Here is a 13,078-nt window from a genome sequence, read left to right as displayed (position 1 = left end):
GTATCCATATATAGAAATGTGAAACCATACACAAGCTATTACCTATATCAAATAAATATCTAATTAAATTATCAACTAAACCTTCAGCTGTGAGCAACATGTAGGCTCTCAGTTCTGTGAAGAAAGGTATCCTAAGTCAGGCATGTCTCAAGCAATTTTGAAGTTATTTTATTCTCAGTGCTTTTTATTGGGCTTTTGGAGAAAAAAAATAAGATCTAAGGTGCGGACAGTTGGGACAGTGACCTCACAAGTTATTGTGAGGCAGGCAACAGGAAACAGGTATTACTTCTACAGACTATGAATGAATGTGGAAAATGTCTCACTCAAGAACAGCAGATGCACTCAACCAGTGCACTTACCTACACTTGTACCTATGCTTATACTACACTTACAGAATTACCTGCTGGGAGAAACAACCTAAGTGTTAATTCTTTGTAAGAATGGTGAACGTAGGTTCTGAGGCTGCAGCTTCTTCATTATCTGGTGATGCCATTGCCAAACATCTATACAGGTCAGTGTGACAGTTTATAAAAAAACAATTACTCTTTCTGTGCTACTATCTTCATTATCATCAATATAGTATTTAAAACAACAACTTGAGTTTGAAACCTTGCTGTAAATCAGTAAGGCACAATCCGAACAGAGTGGAAACTATTTAGTAACTACTGAAACAGCCAGACTTTCTCAGCCCATTTCATATTCTCTTGAAGCCATTTTAAAGCAGATGAATGCTCCAGGCTGTAAACTTCTTCCATATTAACGTTCATGGTCATATGCTTAAGAAAAAGCTTTGGATCAGATAAACGAGCTGCCTGGATCAGCCTCTCCACTGCCTCATGATAGGCATTGTTATTCTGAACTGTATCTTCATATCTGTAAGGGAATTTAAATGAATATAAAATTAGGTACCATACAGGCTCAGTGTCACTTACCTAACACTTTATACTGGCAAGAAAATTACAATAACATTAAAATAATGCCTTGTATTTTTCACTGATAAATATGCTAATTTCTAGACAGATTATATTATTGTTCTGAAGAATTAAAAAGTTATACAAAGTGTATTTTTAACATATTTAATTGCAATGAAAAGTAATAGGCTTTAATGTTGGTGTAAAGCAGCTCTGCAATATTCACAGCCCATTTCAGGAAAATGTCTCTGGGCTGGAAAATTCAGTAAAGGAATGCAAACCATTTAATAAACTGGATATAGCAAAAATTCATGTACATGCTTGAATCCATAAGGTTTACTCAGTTTTGGCATGTAAACACTTCTGGAACAAGGCTGTGCTGAAGTGACATGACTACATTTTTTGCAAGAGGAGAACTTCCTGTTTAAGAAAACAAACAGATATACAGTAGCATATACATGGAAACAAGAGATAAAAAAACTTCTCACTTATCTAAGGAACAAAATGAAGAGATGTATTCTTTGAGAAAGATAAGGAAAACAAGATCTATTACTTACATGATGACATGAAATACAATCAAAATGGTACATATCTGACAAACTTACCTTTTCAGTATTATTTGAAGAGTCTGACTAGTATTCCTTGAACTTTGAATATCACTAGCATTTGAAACAAGAAATATTTCAATGGTCAACAGCATCTCAACTTCAGATAGGTATGATGGAATCTTCAGAACTTTGTGATAAAAATTTCCCTGCAGCTCTGGGTAGCAACCCAGTGATAAAGCATCTGAGAGTAAATGCAGAAATATGAGGAATTAGAATTACCAATACTAAAGATAGATCTGTTTTCTTCTGTGTGATTAAATGTGGAAAAACCCCAACCCCAACCCCTTAATGGATTTTACTACTTCACCTATGAAATGGCCTGATTTGAGAACACAGCACACAGCATTCACACATAAATTCACAGTTGTAAAATGGTTAAATTTTCTTTTTCAATGAGTTTCATCAGCTATGATTAAAAAGTTCTGTCAGAAGTCTGGGGACACCAAGTGTGTGATAAAGTGCAATTTAGGCAGGTCAGACAGGTGTAAACCATGGTCAAAGTGAGGGAACATTTGAACAGCATCTCCCGCTTTGTTCCCATGTCTTCTGCCAAGTGATCCCAGCAACCCAACATATACAGCATTTCTAAAAAATAATAAAAAAAAAAAAGAAAAAACAAAAGATGAGGAAGAGCAGTCATTTCAATGTTAACAAAACCAAGTACCTATCCCAGAAAGGATGGACACTTAAAGCAGTCTGCTAACCTCAAAAATTCTAAGACAGAATCAAATAGTAAATAATGTGACAATATGGAGAGATTCTAAGCAGAGTGGCACACCCAGTATAATCTTAGCTCAGAAATAGGGAGTTATAAACAATTAGCTTTTTGTTGAAAGGAATTTTCTTATAGTTAGGATAAACTAATTAGCCAGACTTCTCAAATCTTAAATGTTAATAATTTTACCACCACAGAGACGGTGGTACACTTCTAGACAGAATTGTCAGGAAATCTAATTTGCCTAGATGAAAAAGTGAACATGATGCACTTTTCAACCATTTCAGGGCTCACATACCTGAAATTCTGAAACTGAATGTAAAGAATTAATTTCATCACAATTACATTGATGTCATGCCAGCTAGTATGCACTGATTCTTATTTTCAACTCACCATTTCCTAATAAATATTTTGATTACAAATAAATTCCTGAGAGTGACACAGAAAGTACTGTTTTTCTTTTTACTCATACTGAAATGTTATGAGCACATTATCCAAAGAATGGAAGGGGAGGATATTGTTTAAGAAGTAACTTACTTTTGTAATAGGTCCTAGCTTTGGACCATAAAGAACTTCTTCCCAAAGCTGTGATTAATCCTCTAAGTAAAGCAAAATCAATAGCAATCTTTTTGGAAAGCATGAAATCTACTGCAGAAGACGAGACCCCAAGGTTCTTGTTCTCAAAACAGGCATTTATCAGCTTGTTAAAAAGGCAACTGTATTGAGAAGCATTTACAATATCTGAAATGAAATCAAGAATATTAACTAGTGAATTAATTCAAACGTAAATCTAGTTGAAGGATAATTTCTCAATCAGTACCTAAATCAGAACTCTTGCCTCTATAAGCAAGATGGAACAAGTCTGGGATAATATGAATACTTTATTCATCAAAAGTCTTTTCATATAGTAGTTCATTCATATTGTGAAGGAGAAGTGTTAAGGTTCAAGTAATAATTTGCTGCCAAAACCAATAGAATCAGATAAAAATACATTCACTTGCTCAAGTCTATAAATACAATCTTCACCTGATCTCTCAGAGTTAACATTTCCAGCAATAAAAATCCCCTTGGTTTTCTGCTTCTACTCTTACTCTGAACTGTCTCCTTACTGGCAGGACTGAGCAGCCTTGTTGTATTCACCTCATAACTCAAATAAGTAGATCCTTTCAGTACTCTCTGAAGTAGATGGACTTCCAACCAATCTCTCCTAACATATCTAAAAGCATACAGTGGTAGTAGACTGAGACTTACACTCAGGAATCAGTGGAGCCTAACTAACTAGGTATCTCATTCTGAAGTACTTGTTCAAAATTTGTCAGATAAATTGAGACTGAAAGAGCACTCGGTTCTTAACATGGTATGTAAGCAATGTTAGGTTAGCTCAGCTGAAGAAAAAAACAAGCCACCTCATTAATTTGAAATTAAGATTAAATGAAATTAAAATATCCCTATTTTATCTCACTGTATAGACTGTGTAAGATCCTTAAAAACTGTTGCCCTGTGTAACTGAGCAAAAGAGGACATATGTGCACATCCAATGTGCACATCCAATGTGCATGCACAAGTGCAGCAAGAGCTGCAGAGCACAACACATTTTAACTGACATTATACTCTTTGGAAATCAGAAACAATCAGAAACAGGCTTGTATAAAACCATCTTACCTCTTCAACCAAGTTTAGCTAGAAAACACTACTGTTACACCACAGAATCATCTGTTATATTTTTAGCTTTTAACACAGTATCTTTATCTTTACTTACCAGAATGTTTCTGCAAACCTGGTAAGTTCTGCAGAACTTCAAATGCCTGCCTGTACAAACTCTTCCTCAAGTATTTATGCACTATTGCACATAACAGATTATGTCGATTGAGGATGTCCATTTTATTACAGGGCCACAACGGTGCATCTGTGATCCACTCTGACTCTGTGGCAAACAACAGTTCAGTGTTACATCTAGGAAATGGAGCTTCTGTACGTTGAAACTTTGGGCCATTAAAATTTACTGTAAAGTGTACCATGACATAAGCTTCAGAATTGGACAGAAAGTGCAGCTCAACTAACTAATAATTCATTCCTTATAACCAATACTCCTTAGGCTGATTCTCTGAACCTTTATATTGTAAATCACCCCTTTTGTGAAATATAACTGCAGTAAAATAGACTATCAATGGCATATATAGATATGCATCTATGTATAGCTATATAACTGAACAGCAAATTTACATCCTCAATATCACTTTACAGCATACATTCTGTTCTTTATACTTCTGAATTTCTTCTCTTTTCAGCAGAATTCCAAAAACCCGTATCTAATATTTGCAGAAATATGGTACTGTTTTAAAGCAATTATATTAAATGTGGATACTGTGAAGGGCAAAGGAACACTGCATTGACCCAAGCCAGAAATGTGACACTGAATGTCCCCTGGTTCAAAGGAAAATGACAAGGGATAGCGTCATTTTCCAAGCTGCACTCCTCCCTCATTATGGCAGACTTTCGAGTAGAATGGTGTTGACAGCAGAATACTGTGAAAAACTTCTGAAAAATGAGGCATTGATTGCTGTATTTCTTATACATATCAAGAGGAATACTAACCAGTAAGATGGATCACATTTTCTTTGCTGCCCCAGTATTATTAATGGTATTTGGTAATACAGATCAGCTTGTAACTTTTATCTGAAATTTGTCATAGAAGTGAATTGCTCAAATTTAAGTCAAAATTAAGGTAATTAGTAATGCAGTAATGTAATTAGTAATTAGTAATGCAAGATAGGCTTACCTCTCAATACCCTTGTTGCTCCATCCAAATTTCCAGAATGAAGAAAGATTTCTGCAGCTTTATTAACAATCTGACATCTGGATGCTGACTTCCCTGCACCTACAAGTCCTTTCAAGAGTGTAAAATCTATCTGTAGCTCATGCAGTTTATCCAAAACCTTCCTTCCCTAGTGTAAGAGGGAAAAGGGAAAGAGGAAGGGTCAGAGAAAGCAACAATATCAGTGAACACAGTGTGTATTTATATAAAATAGAACAGATTTAGTTTAGTGACACAGATTCATAGGCATCGATGCAGTTATCCAAACTGAATCAGGGGTGAAGTATAGTAAAATGTCTAATGAAGAGTTTAGGTTTTTTTTTACTATGTAGGCAAAAAAACTCTATCAACCTACTGTCAAAGTGCTCCCAATACACTATTACCTATAACATTGTTTCTATTTTATAATGTTCAATTTAGTATTTTTAATATACTTTGTAATTAATTTGTATTTACTTATTTTATTAATATTTTTGTGATTCCATTCAGCACTACACAATCTACAAAATTCTAAAAGATTATACAGAGAGTTTTCATTTTGCAACAGATATATAATTCTTAAACTGAAGTAATTACTCCAGCATAAGTCAAAGAAAACAGTGATGATTGTATGCAGCAGGACAATAAACTGGAAGAAGTTGAGCCTATCTGGCCAACACTGTAACAACCAACAATTCCATCAGATTCCAGACTGATATTTAGACTGGTTTTCTACAGAAACTTCGTATCGAAAACTTTTTGGCTGTCCCTTGCAATCAAAAATGGAAGAAAAGTAGCAGTCTCAAAGATAATTAAACTCTAAATCTAGAAGAGAGGATGATCGAGTCAAGGTGAGATATCAAAATCATGTCCCCCAGCAAGGCAGGGCCAGGCAGAATTCAGTATTTGTCCCACCTGGCTGCACCTTGCTAGTCAAGCAACAAAGACAAAACTTCAAACCAGATGTGTTTCAGCTCTTGCTTGCTTGGGTGCATTCAATGACAAAGTGGCTTATTAAAAACTGTGGTTGTGTGTAAGCATGCATTGTGGTGGTGGAACAAGGCCCATGGAGGCAGAAGGAAAGAGAGGTTTAGGAGAACAGAGAAGTTGAAAGAAAGTCATTTATTAAGAAGCTCATTTTTTAACAAAATGCTTTATGCATATTTACAGATACACTGTGGACTGGTATGTGCTCAGAATTGGACACTTTTGAAGGCCGACAGGCATCTGCAATCTTTTATTTCAGCAAAACCCATAAAATACGCTAACATTAACTGCACTTAACATTTAAGCTGTAAAGAACCCATTCAACTGTAGATTTATGTGGCTTAAGGGGAAAATTACAAACCAGAAAAACTCAGGTGAAACTTGAAATCTAAGTGCAAACCAGAAATGAAATACAAAATTAAGGAGGATCTCCATCTATTCCACCCTTCTGGCAAAAGAAGGGCCCACTAGGTAGTAGTCTTTTATAGGAAGATGAAAAGTATGCAGCTGTGAGTAGAAAAATGATCCTTAAAGGAAGGGCACTCAATTAAAATGCAGTTGTGGAATGAGATCCTTAATTGGATCCTAGAACCTCTGTGACCAGTTCTCTGAAATATTAAAAAGCTGAGTGAAAAATAAACCACAGCAATGCCTTTCAAGAAAAGGATGAAACAGCTGCCAAAGGAGCACCGATGTTACAGAATTCTCTGCAAGTAAATATCCAGAAAGCAGTCTAGTGTTGCTTGAAGAGCTGTCTCCATGCAAGACATACTCATGTTGCATGTTTTTTTGAAGTACATCTGTTTTATGAACTTTTCTTACCTCTTACAAACAATATTCTCTTCTGGACAAAGAAGCATACTTATTTTACCCTCAAGAGCCACCAAAGCTCTGCAATAAAGGAGTTTGATGTTCTTCAAGGAAAAATTATATGAAAAGCACATTTCAAGTTTCAGGTAGTCAGACATACTCATAAAACAGCACAGGGCATGTCCTAAAGCCAAAACTGATTTGGGCAGAGCAGGAAGAGCAAATCCATTACTACCTTATTTTCAGGACTACCTTCTGGGCAAAAAAGACATGGTATCAAGTAGATACCACAGGATTAGGGATTTATCTGATACATGTAACGGGGTGAAACTGGTAGAGAGAGGTAAGAATGACAGCTTCCTGAAGCAGAGATAGATTTGGGATCTGCCAGTTCTGATAAAAATAATTCAGAGCAGAACCTCATCTACACTCTGATATGGTCAACACAGGTTGTCTACAAAGCTGTTTGAGGATCTTGGTCAATAATCTCTTGAGAAGCAGGTTTGATACTAACACACTCTCAAAGAAACAAAGATATTTTTCTCTAGATATGAAAGAAATCATAGCATTGTAAGAAGCATCTACTTTTAGTAGCTCATGTTGTCCAAGAATAACACTACATATGCTTTTCACACCTTGCACCTCTGAAATTAGGACATGAAGATGAATCTGCTTGAAATACCAGGTGTTGTGCAATCCAAGATCAGGCTCTCCCTTAAGATGGATCTGGAAAACAGCTAAAATGTGTGAAGGCACAAACATTGTATTCTGAAGAAGACAGCCAAAACCCAAGCCAAACTAAACCCTTCAGTGGGCATGTGAGCACTACCACTCCTCAACGCCAAGAATTTAGATTCTCTCTTCTGTGGTCAGAAGTATCTTAACTGTTCTAACTGCAAAGTTCTGTGGAATAAAAATGCCTGAAAAGTTCTAGTGCAGTATTGCTCAAGTGCTAGTGGAAAGACCCTTTCTCCTTCCCTTTACTCTTCAGCAGTACCACACTGTGCTGCAGCTTGAGAGGGACCTGCTGAAGGTCACTGCCATTCAACTCAAGAAGCTGATGCTACAAAACTAATGAATCATGAGAACAGGTATCCTGCCTCTAGACTGATGCCTTAAGATCAGACTAAGCACCTCTATCAAATATCTCCTGGGACTTGGCTTGACCCTAGAAACAGACTGAACAGTACACAGGATTTTTACATAACAGAATTCCTGAAGGTCATCCCCTAGAGACAATCATACAAAAGACAACTTAAGTCCTCAAAGTGAACCAGAAAGTGTTCCGTGATGGTAATTTGCAAAAAAAGGCAAACCAAAACCTCAAGAGACAAAAGAGAGTATTTGCTTCTGTTCATAAAAGTGCATGCTCGAAATCATCTTGAATGGGATGAGGAACATCCACATACACCATAATTATTAGCAGAAAGGATCAGGCCCAAGTTCAGAATGTGATCACTGACCAAAATACACTCTAAAATCACTAGGCGTTTATATTACTTTGTATGCTATCACTTTTTATATTGCTTTCTATAAGAAATCTGGTTTGGTATGCATTGGTTCCTTCCAGGATATAAAAGACAAATTTAACACTGAGATGGATCTTCCTGCTGTGAAATTATGACTAATACTGCCTGAGGCCTAAGTAAAACATCCAGTCAAAAATGTAGTCTCTTAGCCCTGGCCCTGTGTAATATTTGACAGCAAAAGTATGATTGTAAAGGTATTTCTTTGTGATGCCTGAGTTTTGCAATATTCACAGAACTTAGATTCAATGGAATAAGAGCATTTCCAGCAGCGTTCTGGGGAACAGGCAGTTCACCAAGTGCAGCCTTGCTACGCTGCTTTTCTGTCTTTCTGGTCTTACTCCATTTGAGTTCAGATGCAAAAGCACCAGCGCAGCAAACTGCCCAAACTTCTCTAAATATCACTTGAGTTGGGAGGTCTCAGAATGCAGCAAGATTGCCAGTAGGTGTGAGTAAGTGATGTTTCTGCAAAACAATCCCATCAGCACCTCACCCCAGAATCTCAGGAAGACCTGTCTCTTAGTTCAGATTCAACCTCAGCTCAGAAAAATCACAAGATGAACATGAGCAATCAGTTTCAAGGTTGCAAGACCAAGTTATGATGGGCTCCACAGAAGACTACTGCTCAGAAAAGCACAATAAAATGCTTTGGTCCAGCTGGACAGTTAGGAAGTACTAAGATGGCAGAGAGGCAGGTAGCACACCAGTCATTCCATTAGAGAAACAGTTTAATATCCAGAAGAGAAATTACTAATACTTTTTTTCTTCCAGTCAGGTTCCTGTAGCTCTGCATACCTTTATCCACTGCAGTACTTTGTGATACGAATACATTACACTTATCCCAGTCCTTCCAATGAAAAGTCTGTCTGCTTTATTATGGTGTGAATTTTTCACTACTGGAAAGAAAAAGAAAAAGGCTTTTAAGTTTGGTTTTTTTTTATTTTACATGTAAATGCAGATTTAAAGAAATTACACATTTCAAAAACACAGTAATTGTGAAACTACTAAATACATTTTCTAAAATATTTGCCATTGAAAGTAGCAACTTCCTAAGTCTTAACACCAGAAGTAGGGTAAATAACTGTAGTTTATTCAGACAATATTTCATAGCAGTCTAAGTCATCCATAAAATGCTTGGCCATGTAATGGCATAATTTAGTAACACCATTATTTGTAAAATAAGAATTACATGCTCTGGCACCAAAAAGAAATTTTGATAATTGCAGAACTGAGTAATTACAATCTCTTTGGAAGCACTGTGAGACTTTCAGAGCAGTGCTCTCAAAGCAGGGTAAGAGCACAACAATCCATTCAGCTGTGGGAAGAAAATATTTTTATTTTGGAACTGTGCAAAAATTAAGTAAAATACTTTAAAATATAGTGTTTGCTTTATATTGGTCTCATATTTGTGATTCCTCTTTTTGTGTATGGTTTATAGTCAATTTAATATATTGGTGTAATAGCACATATATACAATATATAAATAAATAAACTGTGGGTGACTGCTCAAAAAATTTTTACTAGTGGAGGTGCCTATCAGCTGGGAGACCACCGCTCCAGGGAAGACAGACTAGGTTCCAAGCTCTGACAACATCTCCTCCCGGTGTCACAACTGGAAGCTCTAACAGCTTTTTTATAATATAAAAGTCTGCAGTCAGAAAGGATATGTCACATATCTGGAGTAAATATGCATTATGTTTTAGTAGATAACACAGGTTGAAAAATATCTAAGTAATCCTTTATAAAATGATTTAATATCCCACTGATACTTCACCAAGCCTCGGTAATCTGCAAACTTATTAGGGAGAATGATACAGATATGCAAATGAAAGGGCATAGGAAAGAAAGAGGCAAGAAAACCTGCCAGAACTATTAAAACATTAGGTTCTGGAGCACCACCAGGCCTTGCAGAAACCACTGGTTCTTTAGAGGAAAAAATAATTCTAAAAATCCAACTTACTTAAAAAAAAGGTACATATTATATATATGATATAACCTGTTCAAAGTATTTTAAAATACACAACTATTTACATATACGTATTTACAGCACTAAAGCTTATTTATGCTATTAACAGTGTGACACTTCACATGACAATACTTAAATACATTTGCCATTGTCCTGAGCATAGGTCATTTTTAGTGAAAGATCATGAATTCTGGGTTCTCTTTTTTATTTCACAAAAGTCTACTGTTCCTCCTTCAGAATCTTCCTTGACTTTAAGTGTAAGCAACTGTGCATTTTACAACTACAGGAAAAGAACTTTTACTGAACATTACAGTTGATTGTATTTGCACTCCAAAAAATTCAGAATATTGTAACACAAAATTAACTAACAATTAGAAAATTATATTTATTTTTTATCTCTTTTAAAAACTCCACAAAGAACACTTCTTGCATCTCAATTTTACCTGTATCAGCAAAATCACAAAAAGGAACTCCTGGTCTGTCTGTTTCAGAATCTTTGGCTAGAATTTCAGCAATAGATACAAACAATTTCTGAAGATCATCAAAATGTTCGCATCCAGTTCTTGCATTAAGATACAAAGCTCCTAGCTTGGTCCAGTCCCTTTTTTCCTTGCAATGCTGTAAAGAAGGCAAAGGATAAATATAGGCAAACTTGCTTCCAGACAACCAAACAGAAAATATACTGAAATTTGAGATATGTACTTGTGATAGACTTAAAGGAGAAAAAAAATTGGAAATTAAATGCTATTGCCAAGAGCCTTCATGTTCATATGGCAGTTACGTGTTGGCAAACTTGCATGGACTGCTAATTACTTCTATCCCTCAAGAAATTAAATTCCTTTTTTTTATGTCATCACCCCAATCGAGAAATCTCAGAACTTATTAATCCTATTTAGGAATTGTCATTTATTAGGGTTTTTTTTTCCATGATGCATGCTGAATTTATGGTTATCTTCTATATGAATTAGTCTTTTGCTTGCCAGATCACTTGATGACTTTGGTGTTAAAGGAGTAAAAAAATCAGTAGTGCTTTTTCCCTTTTTATAGTTCAATCTCTGAATCTGCACAGGACGTGTGATAATATGTAAACTATATAATATTTATGCATAATGAGTAATCTTGAATATGAAAGACACAAATGTCCAAATAAAGAATGTTTTACAATATTTTCCTATTCTTTAAAATACTGCTTAATGTTGTCAATTGCAGCTTTTGCAATTGTGTGTTTTTATATTAGATATGAATTCTATCTGCTAAATAATGTATTAAATAAATTTTTGGTGAGGAATGATGTACCACTACCAATCACAAGCACAACAAATGTAAAGCAGAGGAAATAACTGGTTAAAGTTACAAAATCTTTGAATTTATGCAAAACTACAAGTATGTAAATTAAAATACTGACATTACAGAAAGGCCAAAGACAGTTTTCTCCTGCATTTAAGCCTTACCAAACATGTTTTTGCATAAAAGTATTTTATCAAAAGCTCATACTTAATAATAAAGCTCACTAATTAAAAAGTATCTAGAAATTGCTATTTCATGCAGGTTTAAAAGAAATCATGAAGAATGCACATACTGTACCTGAATTTCAGCCACAGCCAAGTTGAAGTCAAAAATCCATGTCTTTTCAAAATATCTTTCCTCAAATCTTCCATATGAAAAAAAATGAATACTTAAATTTTAACACATCCTACTGAACTAGCAGAAGGTGAACAACCAATTATCACATATGAACATTAAACTGATGTGATTTTTGATGCTATTTGCATCGTATTTGCTATTCACATTACTCAAACTGCACACTGAAAACACTAATTTAAAATCTTGCCAAGGGAAGTTAGCGCATGTATTAAATAATTGAGCAGAGATATTTTCACAGATGCTGTGTATTTGGTTTCCACTAAGAATCAAAGGTATATTTATGAATCACAAATTTAGTTTCTCAACGTGTGTGTGTGTGTGTGTGTGTGTGTACGATACAGGTGATACAAAAATGAAAAAGGATCACAATCTTGTTCAAGAGATGGGGAAGTATCAGCAGTTTTTGAACAGATTTGACATTCTGCCCAGCATATCCCAGCAGTACTCAAAAAATGACCCACTCCTCCCTAGCAGTACTGGCACAAACGTTTATGTAGTCACACTGTAAAGGAAACTAGAAAACTACTTCAGATTATAACTAATCCTAGAAGGGCTGTTTATTGCAGAAGTACTGTTTGCTTATGTGGGCCTAAGTGATATATTAAACCATGATGTTTCTAATTTGGCTAGCTATAAAAACTTCTGTCAAAGTTGGCAGTAGATTGTACAATGTACAGATGATTGATATGGAAAAAAATAGTAATTGTGGTTAGAATCTAAGTTTTAATTTAACAATGTTTGATCTTTGAAACATGGTAGATTGACAGAACTTTGAAATAAAATTGGGCATGATATGATAGTATTTTCATCCAACACATCTTTTAAATATTCCACATAAATATGTAAAAATAGATGCTGAAGAAGGAACTAGGCATCTATAGTTAGAAAATAGCTCCTTAAGGACATACCTGGATTTTATGTTCAAAACAGTAGTCATTTCCCAACTGGAAACTTGCAATTGCTGAAGTAACTTAATAATGTAGTCAAAGTGTTCCAACTCAAGGAACATACCAGCACCAATGAGCTGCAATATCAAAGGTACGAAAAGTGAGCACACAAAAAGTTGTGATGACTCAACACATCTTCAGAGGAAAGTGGCAAACAACACATCACAGTG

General features: G+C 35.4%; 1 protein-coding gene across 1 annotated transcript in view; it reads right to left on the bottom strand.

The window, feature by feature from the left end:
- TOPAZ1 (testis and ovary specific TOPAZ 1) overlaps positions 1 to 13,078 on the bottom strand; it is a 38,346-nt gene continuing 25,268 nt past the window's right edge. Inside the window, exons 12-20 of the mRNA XM_088058230.1 lie at positions 12,870 to 12,985; positions 11,902 to 11,968; positions 10,761 to 10,935; positions 9,147 to 9,247; positions 5,014 to 5,179; positions 3,994 to 4,158; positions 2,772 to 2,975; positions 1,517 to 1,700; positions 1 to 873 (exon numbers count right to left, since the gene is read on the bottom strand). Coding sequence (XP_087914356.1) covers positions 663 to 873; positions 1,517 to 1,700; positions 2,772 to 2,975; positions 3,994 to 4,158; positions 5,014 to 5,179; positions 9,147 to 9,247; positions 10,761 to 10,935; positions 11,902 to 11,968; positions 12,870 to 12,985 — 1,389 coding nt within the window. The 3' untranslated portion in view covers positions 1 to 662. The remainder of the gene's footprint in view (positions 874 to 1,516; positions 1,701 to 2,771; positions 2,976 to 3,993; positions 4,159 to 5,013; positions 5,180 to 9,146; positions 9,248 to 10,760; positions 10,936 to 11,901; positions 11,969 to 12,869; positions 12,986 to 13,078) is intronic.

Source organism: Pseudopodoces humilis, chromosome 1, assembly GCF_049639895.1.
Source record: "Pseudopodoces humilis isolate 2021_Gansu_Grassland_sample_001 chromosome 1, ASM4963989v1, whole genome shotgun sequence".
NCBI classification, from domain to species: domain Eukaryota; kingdom Metazoa; phylum Chordata; class Aves; order Passeriformes; family Paridae; genus Pseudopodoces; species Pseudopodoces humilis.
This window is presented reverse-complemented; position numbering and strand designations above follow the sequence as displayed.